Source organism: Sturnira hondurensis, unplaced genomic scaffold (assembly GCF_014824575.4).
Source record: "Sturnira hondurensis isolate 20B ecotype Veracruz unplaced genomic scaffold, ASM1482457v3 Scaffold0004136, whole genome shotgun sequence".
NCBI lineage: Eukaryota > Metazoa > Chordata > Mammalia > Chiroptera > Phyllostomidae > Sturnira > Sturnira hondurensis.
In genome coordinates this window covers 48807579-48821930 of record NW_028076767.1, presented here as the reverse complement: position 1 = coordinate 48821930, position 14352 = coordinate 48807579, and the positions used below count along the sequence as shown (strand labels likewise).

General features: G+C 35.5%; 1 protein-coding gene across 1 annotated transcript in view; it reads left to right on the top strand.

Moving 5' to 3' along the window:
* Nucleotides 1-13818, top strand: part of SCN2A (sodium voltage-gated channel alpha subunit 2) — a 144558-nt gene extending 130740 nt beyond the window's left edge. Inside the window, exons 24-27 of the mRNA XM_037044560.1 lie at nt 2237-2374; nt 2732-2836; nt 8411-8681; nt 10208-13818. Of these exons, the coding sequence (XP_036900455.1) occupies nt 2237-2374; nt 2732-2836; nt 8411-8681; nt 10208-11403 (1710 nt within the window). The 3' untranslated portion in view covers nt 11404-13818. The remainder of the gene's footprint in view (nt 1-2236; nt 2375-2731; nt 2837-8410; nt 8682-10207) is intronic.
* The last annotated feature ends 534 nt before the right edge of the window (nt 13819-14352 follow it).

Here is a 14352-nt window from a genome sequence, read left to right as displayed (position 1 = left end):
ATACACTTTGCTAGTGAGGAAAAGGTGGATAAATATTCATTTAACAGTTAAGAATTACCACATTATTCAGTAAAGTTTAAGATGTTCTTTAACTCTGTAATTCCATTTTTAGCTCTATCCTATAGAAACTTGTACACATGCTTAGGAGAATCTTTGTACAAGAATATACATATTTTTGTACTACAAAGAACTGTAAACAGACTATTATGCTAAGTGAAATAAGCCAGTCGTCAAAAGACAAATACCATATGACCTCACTTATAACTGGAATCTAGTGAACAAAGTAAACTAACAGGAAAAATAGAACCAGAGACATGGAAGCATGGAACAGACTGACGGCTGGAGGAGGGGAGGAGGGGGATAAGGGTGAAAGGAAGGGAGAGGGACTGGTCAGAGAACATGTATAAATGACCCGTGATGAGGAAAATAGAGAGGGGATGGACTGCGGGAGACAGGGGTGGGCTGGGTGGAGGGAAGGAAAGTGAAAAAAATGGAACAAGTGTAATAGCATAAACATTAAAAAAATGGTAAACAACTCAAGAGTGGTAGAAATGGACGAATAACTGAATATTATCCAGTGATACAATTACATATAGATGTAATATATACAATAATGTGGATGAATCAAAAATATAAGAGCTATAAAAATGTGTTTATTAGGCAACATGTAAACACAATTTACTGTTCAAGAAGAATATATACTTTGGAGGCACAAAATTCAAGGAAACATTTGAAGCTTCTCTTGTGTATTAAATAAAGGTTACAAATATTTACTATCTCTGGACACACTTCCAGCCTTTTTCCTAAAGAAAGTCTTATAGCGTATTCTCTTTGGTTGGTGAAAGAATGAGATTAAACTTGCTTTTAGTCTTGGGACACAGACCAAAAAGTCACTTTTACCCATATACTCTATGTAAGTATTGTCTGACAGAACTTTCTGTGATAATGCAGGGAAAAAGAAAGACCATGTACTTAGGTGTTAACTCTTAAGAAAAAGCAACAAAATAATTACCATAAAAGTCAAGATAATGATTTCCTCTAGAAGAGATGGTAGAATTTATATTTGGGAAGGATACACTAAGGGTTTCTGAGGTCCTAACAATGTCCTGGGTTGTGAAATTCACTTTATAAGAATTTATTACATTTCGCACTTACATGCTGTGCACTTTAGTGTATATATTATATTTAATTAAAAATTTTTAAAAGATCATTTCAATTACTTTCTACTACACATACACATAAATGAAAGTATCATAAAAATGGGCCTTTTAATAATGTTTCTGATATTTCCCATTTTACTCTATTTCATTAGGAAATAACATTATGTTGGCCATTACCCTTTAAAGTGATTTCACAACACAATAGGACATTACCTGCATCCATTATCTCCTGTGATTGGTTGGTTACCTGTGTTGGTTAGAATAATATCCTGTGAGACCTGAACTATAGATTACTTCCAAAGCACAAACCAAGTATCACACCTTTTTTTGGATCAAAGGTGTCCTGGGCAAAAGAACATATCATCCAGAACCAGTGCCGAAGGGCTACTTGGTAGGATGAATCAACAGACTCATATTCAAAATGAAAAGATCCTACTGAGGTACCTATATCCACACATACCTATCGGAAGAAATGTGTAATAGAAATCAAAGGTTTACGCTTAGCTACCATATGAGGTTTAAGTTTTATTATTTCCATTTTACAGATGAGGAAACTAAGCCAGAGAGAGTAAATGTTAAAGGTTTTAATGTAACATTTCTTTTTTCGGAGGAGGAAATTCTTACTTTGCACACCCTATTGGGGTCTTTGCTTATAAAGTGCAGTCATAATCTAGGTCAGTGATTTCCAACTGATGTGCCACCAGATTTCTTAAAACATGCAATACCTGACAAGTCATTATTCTCTTACTAAACACCTTTCCCGTTAGACTGTCAAATTAAAAGAATAACAACAGCCAATACAATAATAGGCATTCAGTGTGAATGAATCAAAATTGTAACTGCTTTTTGTCAGATCAACAAAAAATATATTTTGTGTGTGTGCTGCAGAATTTTAGTAATTAGTTTATATGTTCCTTGAGATGTAAAACATTGAAAATCACTAATTCAGGCATATATTGGGTGAAATTAATTTTATTGCCAATGATTGAGATATGCTTTGAGAATCGAAAATTCATTGACTCTTTTTTATGAAACAAGTATTAGGTTTAATAGCTATCATTCTTTATATTTTGTAGGTAGAATTGCAACCCAAGTATGAAGACAATCTGTACATGTATCTTTATTTTGTCATCTTTATTATTTTTGGTTCATTCTTTACTCTAAATCTTTTCATTGGTGTCATCATAGATAACTTCAATCAACAGAAAAAGAAGATAAGTATACAGAAACCTCATCTTTGCTCTAAAATTTGAAATAACCATGTCATTTTGTTTCTTTTAGGCTCCAAAATATAGTTACCAAAATGAAAAAAAAATCATGAACTATTTTGAGACACTTAATTAGCTATAAGTTTTTAAGAAATTTTAATTAAGATAGCATATATTAATATATCCAGTATAAAAATCTGACTGACTAATACGGCATAACTTATATACTGAATCTCAATAAATACAGATATAAATGAGCAACATTAGTATAGAATGTGGGGCCAATTTTTACACAATCACTAAGATGGATTATATAGCTAGCAAATAACATGATTTTAACAAGTTTTATTTTTATTTCTTTACTTTGGAGGTCAAGACATTTTTATGACAGAAGAACAGAAGAAATACTATAATGCGATGAAAAAGCTGGGTTCGAAGAAACCACAAAAACCCATACCTCGGCCTGCTGTAAGCATAACACTCTCATCACCAGGGAAGCTGTTGTCTATCACTCTCTCGGCTCAAGTTGTTAATACTAGTTTTTGAGAATTTGTAAAACAAAGCTTATCTTAGCAATGTGACTCGCTATACCAAATAGCCTAAGTATATGTTTTATATATGTAATAGGTATAAATACATATTTTATATACAGACTTATAAAATATATAGAAATAAAAATGTCAGACTTACATGCCAATAGTATTATCTAGGCTTGATATCACTGAGGACCTTCTAATAAGGTGGAGAAGAAAATATCCATATATGAGGGGGAACCCCAAAAGCCAGAATTTATTTATATAAAATAGTGTATTTATTCTTACATGTTTAAACCTTAGCGACCTTCAAAGTACACTCCATTTGATGCAATACAACTATTGAGACCTTTTTCCCCCTGCTCAAAACAGTTATCAAAGTCATCGATTTTGATGCCTTTTAGTACTTATGCCATTTTTTTTGTTTTTCTTCTTTCACATCAGCAAAATGTTTCCCTTTGAGGGCTTTTTTTTATCTGGGTAAACAAAAAAAGTCGCTCAGGGCAGATCAGGTGAATAGGGAGAGTGGAACATGGAGGCTATGCCATTTTTTGCCAAAAACCGCTGAACACTCAGTGTGGTGTGGGCAGGTGTGCTCATAAACCACCCATCATGAGATGGGCAAATGCACTGAAAGAGTCTGCAAAAAAATTCACTGAAGCCAAACACAGCCTCTCAGAACAACACCATCTGGAGCACTGATCCGGACAGGTTCCTAGAACAGTCACCTAGTGGGGGAAGCCTATACTACAAGGGGCCCATTCTCCAGAAGATGATGCCAGTTTTTCGGGGGGCCCCCTGTATAGTGTTGAAATATTATATATCCTCAGAGTGTAGTGGGGGCCAACTGGAAGAATTGGTACATGTCAAATATGCCCCATTTTCTCTCTAACTCTACACTCTGAATAGAATCATTAATGAAACACGTCACAGATTTTGTTTTCTTCTGTTTTTTTTTAAACTCATTTTCCCCTAGTATTTTGCTCCTGGATTGGATAACATGATAGTTTTTATCATTTTTTATAGCTACTCCATTATGTATTTGTCATTTGCTGCTGATTCTTTTTAGTTGTTATAAGGAATTGTTGTCAAGAAAGTCCCTGAATTTTTTCATCACTGCTGAAGGAATACCTCAGTTATGGTCTCAGGACTCCTCCCCCAAGGTATACACAGTGTAAGGCAATCCAGCGATATCTAGCCATCGAGATTCTATAAATCAATTAGTGACAATATGGAACTGACTACGGCCATGTTCAGTTTGTAAGTTAGCCAAGGGCTCAAAGAAAGTAGATAGCTATATTGGATAAAACATAAAGAATGTACAGTTTGAGCCTAGTCTTTGAGAAATGATACAGTTTGAATGGATGAGAAGTAAAGCAGAGTATATTCCTTGTATGAGAAAATGTATTCTCTAAAACCATGAAAATAAATATTTTAGTTGAGAATAGTGACATCTGAATTAGTGAGTAGTAAACATAAGGTTTTCTAGATTAAATGAATGAAAGCAACCACTTTCTTTAGTGAGTCTGAAGAAATTGATCTTAATTAAGCAATTCAAATGCAGTATAATTAAAAGAACAGCATGGTAATGTGAACAAAAAGAGATTTTAGGGACTGGTAGAAGATGTTAGACAAGATAACAGCTTTGTGCAGTGGCAGTGTCATAGCCAATGAGGTTTATCTGAACACGATTATTGCTAATTGAAGACAAGATAACAGTGGTCCACAGACAAGATGTGTCCTTAACATGGGCTCATGACAAATAGGACAGGAACTTGGGAGATATATGAGCCAATAAGAGGACTCAATGGGATAAGTCAGCTATAAAGTGTATGAAAAGAAGGAGAATATGTAGATAATGAAGAATCTAAACTAGTTGGTGTTTTATAAAATTATTGGTTCCAATAACATAAATGGAGATCTCATAAATGTACTTGGAAATGCAGATTGAGGTCCAATGGAATGTCAGACTGAGATAAGGATTTGAAACTTGTCAGACAAAATTCAACTGAGTTCTGAAGAACAGATTCATTTTTTAAAGATAATTAGACAAAAACAGTGCTGAGCATGACCCTTGGGCACCTCACTATTCTTGGAAGAGGTCAGTTAGTGAAGGAAGAGATTGATTAATAAGGCAATTTAAATAGAGATAGAATTGAGAAAATTTGAAAAAAAGAGGCTATTTAATGACATCATATGAAATACAGATTTACCTAGATAGGGGCAGTGGTACATGTGAAAAGATCAGTGCATTTAGCTATAACATCACTATAACATTTAGTGATAATTTGCAAATTAGGAAATCATATAGTACAACTCATCTGATTTGGTCATTCATTAAATGTGTACTATGTTAAGCCCTGACTGGTGTGGCTTAGTGGGCTGAGCATCCTCCTGCAAACTGAGGGGGGTCACTGGTTTGATTCCTGATTGGGGTACATGCCTGGGTAGCAGTACAGCTCCCTGGCTGGGGACGCACATGAGGCAACCAATCAATGATTCTCTCATATGCCAATGTTGCTCTCCTTCTCTTTTTCCTTCCTTTCCACTTTCCTTAAAATAATAAAATGTTTTTTTTACAGAAAAAAACGTGTATTATGTTTTAACATGTATTATGTTAAGCATTTGCAATTTAATACTAAACAGCCTGTAGTTGACTTGGTGCACCAAATAGTAACTGAATAGTCACACCAATAGAAATATCCAAGAAAGAATATACTTTGCTGTGAGCTGATAAGGGTGGGGGGGTAGCTGATTAGTACAGAAGTTAGGGAAAGATTCACTGAAGTAATGCATGAGCTGCAGACTGAAGAAAAATGAGGCGTCAATAGGCAAACTGGAAAGAGAAAGGCCCTTTAGGAGAAGGAGAATACATATGTGAAGGCCCTGAAGTAGGAAGGCCAATGAGGCTGGAGTGTTCATTTGAGATGTGTTGAGAATGACAAAATTAGAATAAACCAGACTTTACGGGCCTTCATCGGCCATGTTCAAGAGTTGTTTTTGTCCTTAGAGCAATGGAAAACCATCGAAGGAGACCTGATCAGTGAGTTTGTGAAAATTACTCCACCAGTATTGACAGAGGCAGTGGTTTGCACGTGGACTGGTTTTGGAACTATCTCAGAGGTGATAGGTAGTCCAAATCAGAGTGATGTGGAGATGAATAGAAGTGGATGGCTTTGTGAGCTGTCACATCAATTAAATTAAAAGGCTTGTCTGCACAATGAATAAGAGAAGTGAAGAAGATTGTAAGACATGGGACTTAGGAGTTTCGGCCTTACATAACTTCACGAATTGTAGCAGCATGCAGGACATGAAGTAGAGACATGAGTGGAGAGAAAACTGAAGATTGTAGTTGAGAGAATTTGACAATCAAAAGGTGTGGGGCTTTCTGAAAGAGAATGAATATTTAAAAGAAGCAGTAAAATACACTTTCTTAAGATTGAGAGTTTAAGATTGAAGCAAAGCAGGACTTCTAGAAAGAGAGAGATTTTTTTAAAAGAGTAAATATAGAATACACATGCACAGGATATGGCCCCAGAACAGTCCAGGTTAGATTTAGAGAGGAAAGGGGACTAAGTCCTTCAATGAATTTGGAGTAATATATAAAAAGATAGATGTGGAAATTAGGATAATAACAAATGCAAAATTAAGTAGAGGAGTTACTTTACATTGATTGACTTTGAAGTTCTCAAAAAAGAAGTAAGAACAGAAAGCAAGAGGATGGGAAATTTTTGAGAAGTCCAAAACTATCCTGGGAGCAACTTATGGACAAAGGGTTTTTAATGATTATCAAGGACCAAGATGAGGTGATAGAACATAAATCTTTGGTGAATGAGGCCTCTAGGTGTATATAGGTCCCTCCAGCATAATCTACACTCTGGGATTTAAACTGGAGACAGCAATGATGGGATTGGAGTTGTACATGGAGGTAAGCCATTGGTAAACTATGGGAGCACTGACTCTAAGATGATTTTCACTGATCATACTAATATGAAAATAAAGATCAAGTTTCTGATTTTAAGCAAATTTGAACCCACTGCACGCTAGGTGCTGTATCTGAGAGAAAAATGGCATTGCTCTGTCCTTGCAGAGCCTCCAAAAAGTGGGAAATTTAAGTTAAATAAGAGCAAATCATAGGCCATACAATGTCATCATATTATGACAAATGCAAGCACAGTATTTTCTGAGAGCGCAGAGTGCTTAAAACTTAAATCTGAGTTAGAACTCACCAGACAGAGGACAAGTGGCAGAACCCTGTTTTAGACGGAGAAGATAGATAAACAAGGTCAAATAATATGATAGAACAGTGGTAGAAAATATGGGAAAGTTAGAAATAAAAGGAACATAACCAGACGTGGGTAAGGAAACTGCAGTAAACAGGAAGTAAGAAGGAAGAGTTTGGAACTGGAATTGGATGCATTCATTACGTCCAATTCAGCAGGCTCGATATGTATGCACTCAGAGGGGGAAAAAGGTGGAATATAACACACAGGTGGTGAGGTTGGAACACCAGTGTGGGGAATCCAGACCTGTGAGTATGCTCATCCGGGAAAGCAGACGCCAGCAAAAAGGTAGAAAAACGTAGTGCAGGTAGCAGAACTGGTTTACAGGATTAAGACCTAATTCCATAAACAAGACATAAGGCCAGTTGGTACTTGGAAATAAGGTTCCAAGTAAATAGGACAAAGGTAGAATTTCCGAATTGTGAACGATAACTTTTTAAAGATAATTTTATTCTTACAGAAGAGTTGCCCTGGGCAGGGGGCAGGCACGGCTGGGAATATAAGACAGAAAACTGTACTTGAACAAGAATTAAATTAAAAAAATAGTTGATAAAAAAATGAAAAAACAAACAAACAAAAAACAGAAGAGTTGCCCTATCTTCAACCAGCTTTTTCTTATTTTAACATCTTACATAACCATAAAATCAGTTATCAAAGTGAAGAAATTCTCCTCTGTATAATACCATTAAATAAAACGTAGAACTTAACTGGTTTTCACCAGCTATTCCACTAATGACATTTTGTTTGAACTATAATTATGATCTCAGCCAAATCGTAAGGTGGAATTGAAGATGCTGTGTCTTTCGAGAGAGAATATAATGGCAGAAACTAAGAAAAATGACAGAAAAAGCTGAGAAGTTTTAATTTATTAGTTCTTCAAAGTTAATTTTGATACCTACCCCAACACAGGGGCGAACAAAGATTTATTTTAGTGGCAAATATTTACTGACTATCCACCATCCACATGACGATGTTTGGGACAGTGAGAACATAATAGGTGATTCTTAACATGAAGTCAGTTTATAAAAGTTGGTGTCATGAACAGTATGAATAAAACTAATCCATTTGGAAACAGTTGGATATTCCAACATATCCAGTTTTTCCAAGTCTAATCTAAACAAGTGTTTTTATAAGGCTGCATTTTCATATTGCTGTGTTAAAATCAAACAAGTTGAACTCGATTTTTCCGACTTCCTAAACGAAGTTTTACATATTCTTTATTACAGAACAAATTCCAAGGAATGGTCTTTGATTTTGTAACCAAACAAGTCTTTGACATCAGCATCATGATCCTCATCTGCCTGAACATGGTCACCATGATGGTGGAAACTGACGACCAGAGTCAGGAAATGACAAACATCCTCTACTGGATTAATCTGGTGTTTATCGTCCTGTTCACTGGAGAATGTGTGCTGAAACTAATCTCTCTTCGTTATTATTATTTCACCATTGGGTGGAATATTTTTGATTTTGTGGTGGTCATTCTATCCATTGTAGGTAAGAAAATGTACTTTTATTTGGTTAAGGAAGTAATGAAAATTTGTGTTTTGAAGCTTTGAAAATGTTTTTCACCAATCCTTCTTGTTCATCCAGAAAAGTTCAAATGAAAGTCTAACAATCCATTCTTTAGCTTATCATTTCTTTAATTGCATGCTGGGCATAAACTTATGTGTGAAGAAATAATTTATATTTTCAGCTTTCATCTATCATCTCATCTTATTTTAGAAGAAAATAACTGCAGCTTTGGCATCATAGTCCTACTGCTGTTGTCTAGACAAGTAATGGTTTGAATAAACAATTCATACATGCAGACACATATAAGTCACCGGAATTAGTCTATAAATAAGATCTCCCTGATAATTAGAATACTGCACAGGTGTGTTTATATATAATCACATGCATATATCTTTGAGTTAAGATAATTTTATGTAGTCTGTAATATTCTTCAGAAGTAGACATTTATTCAGAAACTCAAAACAGATCCATTATCTTCAATATATATTATTTATATGTAGAATATTAAATGAGGTGCTAGAAATAAATATAAGAGATTTAAGACAAGTTTATTTCTTTTACAAAATAAGAATATACGTATGGAGAGAAAAATAGCATTGCATTATTTATACACTTTCTCTGGTAAAATAGAACTTTGAGGAAATGTCGCATTTTATTTAATTATCACAAAAGTGCTGTGTTGTAGTAATATGAGAACAGGATAAGACTGAGGGGTCATACACACGTGGCCCGAGGCTGCCCTCTTTCTACTATTTACCAGATCTGTAACCAATGGCAGGGTATGTCATCTTTCCACTCCCTGGTTTTTCTAAGAGACATTTCTATAAAATGTTGATTAAATGAGATTATGTAAGTAAATGTACTTAGTACCGTGTCTAGCATGAAGGTTTAGTAAATGTTAAGTTTAACCCCCAAAAAAGAAAGTAAAAATGAGAGATTATCACCATTGAGTGACACATAAAGTGATAAAATCAAGGGCCAGGATTCAGTCCCAAGTATGTCTCCAGTCTGGATTCTCCCCAGTACAGCCTTCTAGCACCATCCCAGTAAAATGGGTCACAACCATCTCAGAAGAATAAGAATTCTCATATTCCTGATCCAAAATCACATGCTCTATCCATTAGTTCTTATGCAAATACCAGAACTACTATTTTAGAAATATAAATCCATTTCTGTGCTTGACAGCCATATATTTTGTGATGTCTTTAGACTGTCAGTGGTCGAGTATTTCTTTTAGTAGATGTTTTTTCTTGAACTGGAAAAATAGCTGTAATTACCTTCAGTTAGTAAAAAGATTGTAACATTAGAACACCAAACCAACCAGTTTTATTTTGCTCAATAGATATCGCAGGTGGTTAGTGTACATACGTGTGTGTATAAATGTACACATATATCTAATTCTCATGCTCCTATTTGTAAAACTAGCTAATGTTTATCTTAGCAATGTAAATTTTCATGTGCTGCTGCTAAATATAACACTATTTTTGTTATCTCTTGGTTTTCCACAGGTATGTTTCTGGCTGAGCTGATAGAAAAATATTTTGTGTCCCCTACCCTGTTCCGAGTGATCCGTCTTGCCAGGATTGGCCGAATCCTACGGCTGATCAAAGGGGCGAAGGGCATCCGCACGCTGCTCTTTGCTCTGATGATGTCCCTTCCTGCCTTGTTTAACATCGGCCTCCTGCTCTTCCTGGTCATGTTCATCTACGCCATCTTCGGAATGTCCAACTTTGCCTATGTTAAGAGGGAAGTTGGGATTGATGACATGTTCAACTTTGAAACCTTTGGCAACAGCATGATCTGCCTGTTCCAGATTACCACCTCTGCTGGCTGGGACGGATTGCTAGCGCCCATCCTTAATAGCGGACCTCCGGACTGTGACCCTGAAAAAGATCACCCTGGAAGCTCAGTTAAAGGAGACTGTGGGAACCCATCTGTTGGGATTTTCTTTTTTGTCAGTTACATCATCATCTCATTTCTGGTCGTGGTGAACATGTACATCGCTGTCATCCTGGAGAACTTCAGTGTTGCTACTGAAGAGAGCGCAGAGCCCCTGAGTGAGGATGACTTTGAGATGTTCTACGAGGTGTGGGAGAAGTTTGATCCTGACGCCACCCAGTTTATAGAGTTCTCCAAGCTCTCCGATTTTGCAGCTGCCCTGGATCCTCCACTCCTCATAGCCAAACCAAACAAGGTCCAGCTCATTGCCATGGATCTGCCCATGGTCAGTGGAGACCGGATCCACTGCCTCGACATTTTATTTGCCTTTACAAAGCGTGTTTTGGGTGAGAGCGGAGAGATGGATGCCCTTCGAATACAGATGGAAGAGCGATTCATGGCATCGAACCCATCCAAAGTCTCCTACGAGCCCATCACAACCACTTTGAAACGAAAACAAGAGGAAGTGTCTGCTACTGTTATCCAGAGGGCTTATAGACGCTACCTCTTGAAGCAAAAAGTTAAGAAGGTTTCATCTATATATAAGAAAGACAAAGACAAAGAAGGTGATGGAACACCTATCAAAGAAGATATCCTCAGTGAAAAACTAAATGAGAATTCAACTCCAGAAAAAACTGATATGACACCTTCCACCACTTCTCCACCTTCGTATGATAGTGTGACCAAACCGGAAAAAGAAAAATTTGAAAAAGACAAATCAGAAAAGGAAGACAAAGGGAAAGATATCAGGGAAAGGAAAAAGTAAAAAAAAAAAGGAAACAAAGAATATTTCATTTTGTGATCAATTGTTTACAGCCTGTGATGGTGACGTGTTAGTGTCAACGGGACTCCCACAGGAGGTCTATGCCAAACTGACTGTTTTTACAAATGTATACTTAAGGTCAGTGCCTATAACAAGACAGGGACCTCTGGTCAGCAAACTGGGACTCAATAAGCCAGAAAATCAGCATTGACTGGAGGTTTCTGTTTCACAACCAGCTGACACTGCTGAAGAGCAGAGATGTAATGGCTACTCAGACTATAGGAACCAATTTAAAGGAGGGAGGGAAGTTAAATTTTATGTAAATTCAACATGTGACACTTGATAATAGTGATTGTTGCCACTGTTATGTTTAACTGCCACACCTGCCATATTTTTACAAAATGTATGCTGTGAATTTATCGTTTTTTTTTTAATTCACAGGTTGTTTACTATTATATGTGACTATTTTTGTAAATGGGTTTACGTTTGGGGAGAGGGATTAAAGGTAGGGAATCTTTACATTTCTCTACTGTACGAGGATATATTTTAAATGAAGGCATGCTGCACTTCTCATTCACACATGAAAAAAAATCACATCACAAAAGGAAAGTTTACTTCTTGTTTCAGGATGTTTTTAGATTTTTGAGGTGCTTAAATAGCTATTCATGTTTTTAAGATGTTTCATCCAGAAAAATTTTAATGTGCCTGTAAATGTTTCATAGAATTCACAAGCATTAAAGAATTGTTTTATTTTTACATAATTCATTATATGTACATGTATATATGTATATATGTATATGTGCATATATGTACATATATATGTATACACATGCACCATTACATAGTCATTCAGAGTCCCAGCAGCATGACTATAACATTTTTGATAAGTGTCCTTTGGCATACAACAAAAATATTCTATCAGTTATTTCTAAGAACCTGAATTGACCAAAAAGCATCTCCCACCACCACTTTATAAAGTTGATTCTGCTTTTTCCTGCAGTATTGTTTAGCCATTTTCTGCTCTTGGTAAGGTTGACATAGTATATGTCGATTAAAAAAATAAAAAGTCTGCTTTGTAAATAGTAATTTTACCCAGTGGTGCATGTTTGAGCAAACAGAAATGATGACTTAAGCACAGTATTTATTGCATCAAATATGTACCACAGTAAGTATAGTTTGCAAGCTTTTGCCAGGTAATCCGATGCAATTGGTTCCCTTATAGTTTGAAGCTGTCACTGCTGCATGTTTATCTCACCTCTGCTGCTGTATCTTCCTCCCGCCACTGGTCAGAAGTCGAATATGGGAAGCCATACGTCGGTGGTAAAGTGAAACCAGTTGTTCTACCAAGACCTCATTCTTCATGTCATGAAGCAATAGGTTGCAGCAAAGAAGAGCTTCTTGCTTTTTATCCTTCCAATTCTGACTGAACACTCTATGGTTAAAAAGCCCAACTGTACAAACATGTTGCAAGCTGCTTAAATGTTAAAAATATATGGTTAGAGTTTTCTAAGAAACTATAAATACTGTAAAAAGTCCATTTTATTTTGTTTTCAACCTTTTTGTACATAAAATAAGAAATTAAAAGTATCTTCAGGTTGATGTCACAGTCACTATTGTTAGTTTCTGTTCCTAGCACTTTTAAATTAAAGCACTTCACAAAATAAGAAACAAAGGCTAAGATGCAGTGTAGATTTCTGCTTTTTTATTAGTACTGTAAACTTTGCACACAATTCAATGTGAAACAAATATCAGACTGAGTCCAATGTTTATTTGCTTCAAATAGTAATGCCTTATCATCAAGGCTTAAGAAAAGATCAGTTGATATTCTTGGCATTGCTTGAATCAGATGTTCCCACCTAGTCTTTATATCAGTAAGTCATCAGTCTTTTCCAGTGTTTGTTTATACAGATAGATTTTATTCTTATTGACCCACTTGGCATTAGAACTCTAACAGATATGAAATGAGATCCAAGCTTTTTTCCCCTCCACAGAACCAGGTAGTGAAATTATTTTACCGGTTACAGCAAAATATTTTGTGTTTCTTTCACAAGCGACATTAAATGTAGATTCTTTATACTAAAGCTATTGACTTGTAGTGTGTTGGTGAAATGCATGCAGGAAAATGCTATTACCATAAAGAACGGTAAACCACATTACAATCAAGCCAAAAGAATAAAGATCTTGCTTTTGTTTTTGTATTTAATTGTTCTGTCTTTGTTTCTATCTTTAAAATGCCATTGAAAGGTAAATTTCTATAATGTAAAACTGATCTATCAGAAAAAAATAAATGTAAAGAATACATATGAAATATAGTAATTCATCTTTAAAATTTTTCATTGAGTGGAAATTAATTAAGAAGAGTGTACTGAATATCTAGTTTTAATATTGGCCAAAACCCTAGATATGGTATTGGGCAGTGGAAAGTTATAAAAATTAATAAAAAATTGACCAACATTTTAACTTGTGCATCCTTTCTCCCTCCCATCTTCCTACTGTTATTTCTTTGTTTTGTTTTGTTTTCATCTTTTTCCTTTTTTGTTTCTTCCCTTTGAATTGTATTCTTTTCCATCTCTTCCTTGGGGTATAGTATTTTTCATTCAGAGTATTTTCATTTCTTCTCTGCTTACCAAATTTCTTATTACAATCTGAAGATAACAGATTTGTGTACCTAAGCCCTTAATACTCTATTGTCACTATAAAAAGTCAATATAGTATCTATTCATTTCTAGAATTTCTTTGCCAACAATTCTCAGTGAGCTTAGATCTCAAGACTTCATGGTACATTAACGAAATGACACAGATTTGGTTTTCCCATTTAATAATGAGCGGTTTATGAAATGTTTCTCAACCAGCATTACAATTTAAAATTAGCTGAGAAGCTTAAAAAAACAGCAGTGCATGGAACAAAACCAGGCCAACTACCTGAACTCATGTTTTGGGGATGAGACATAA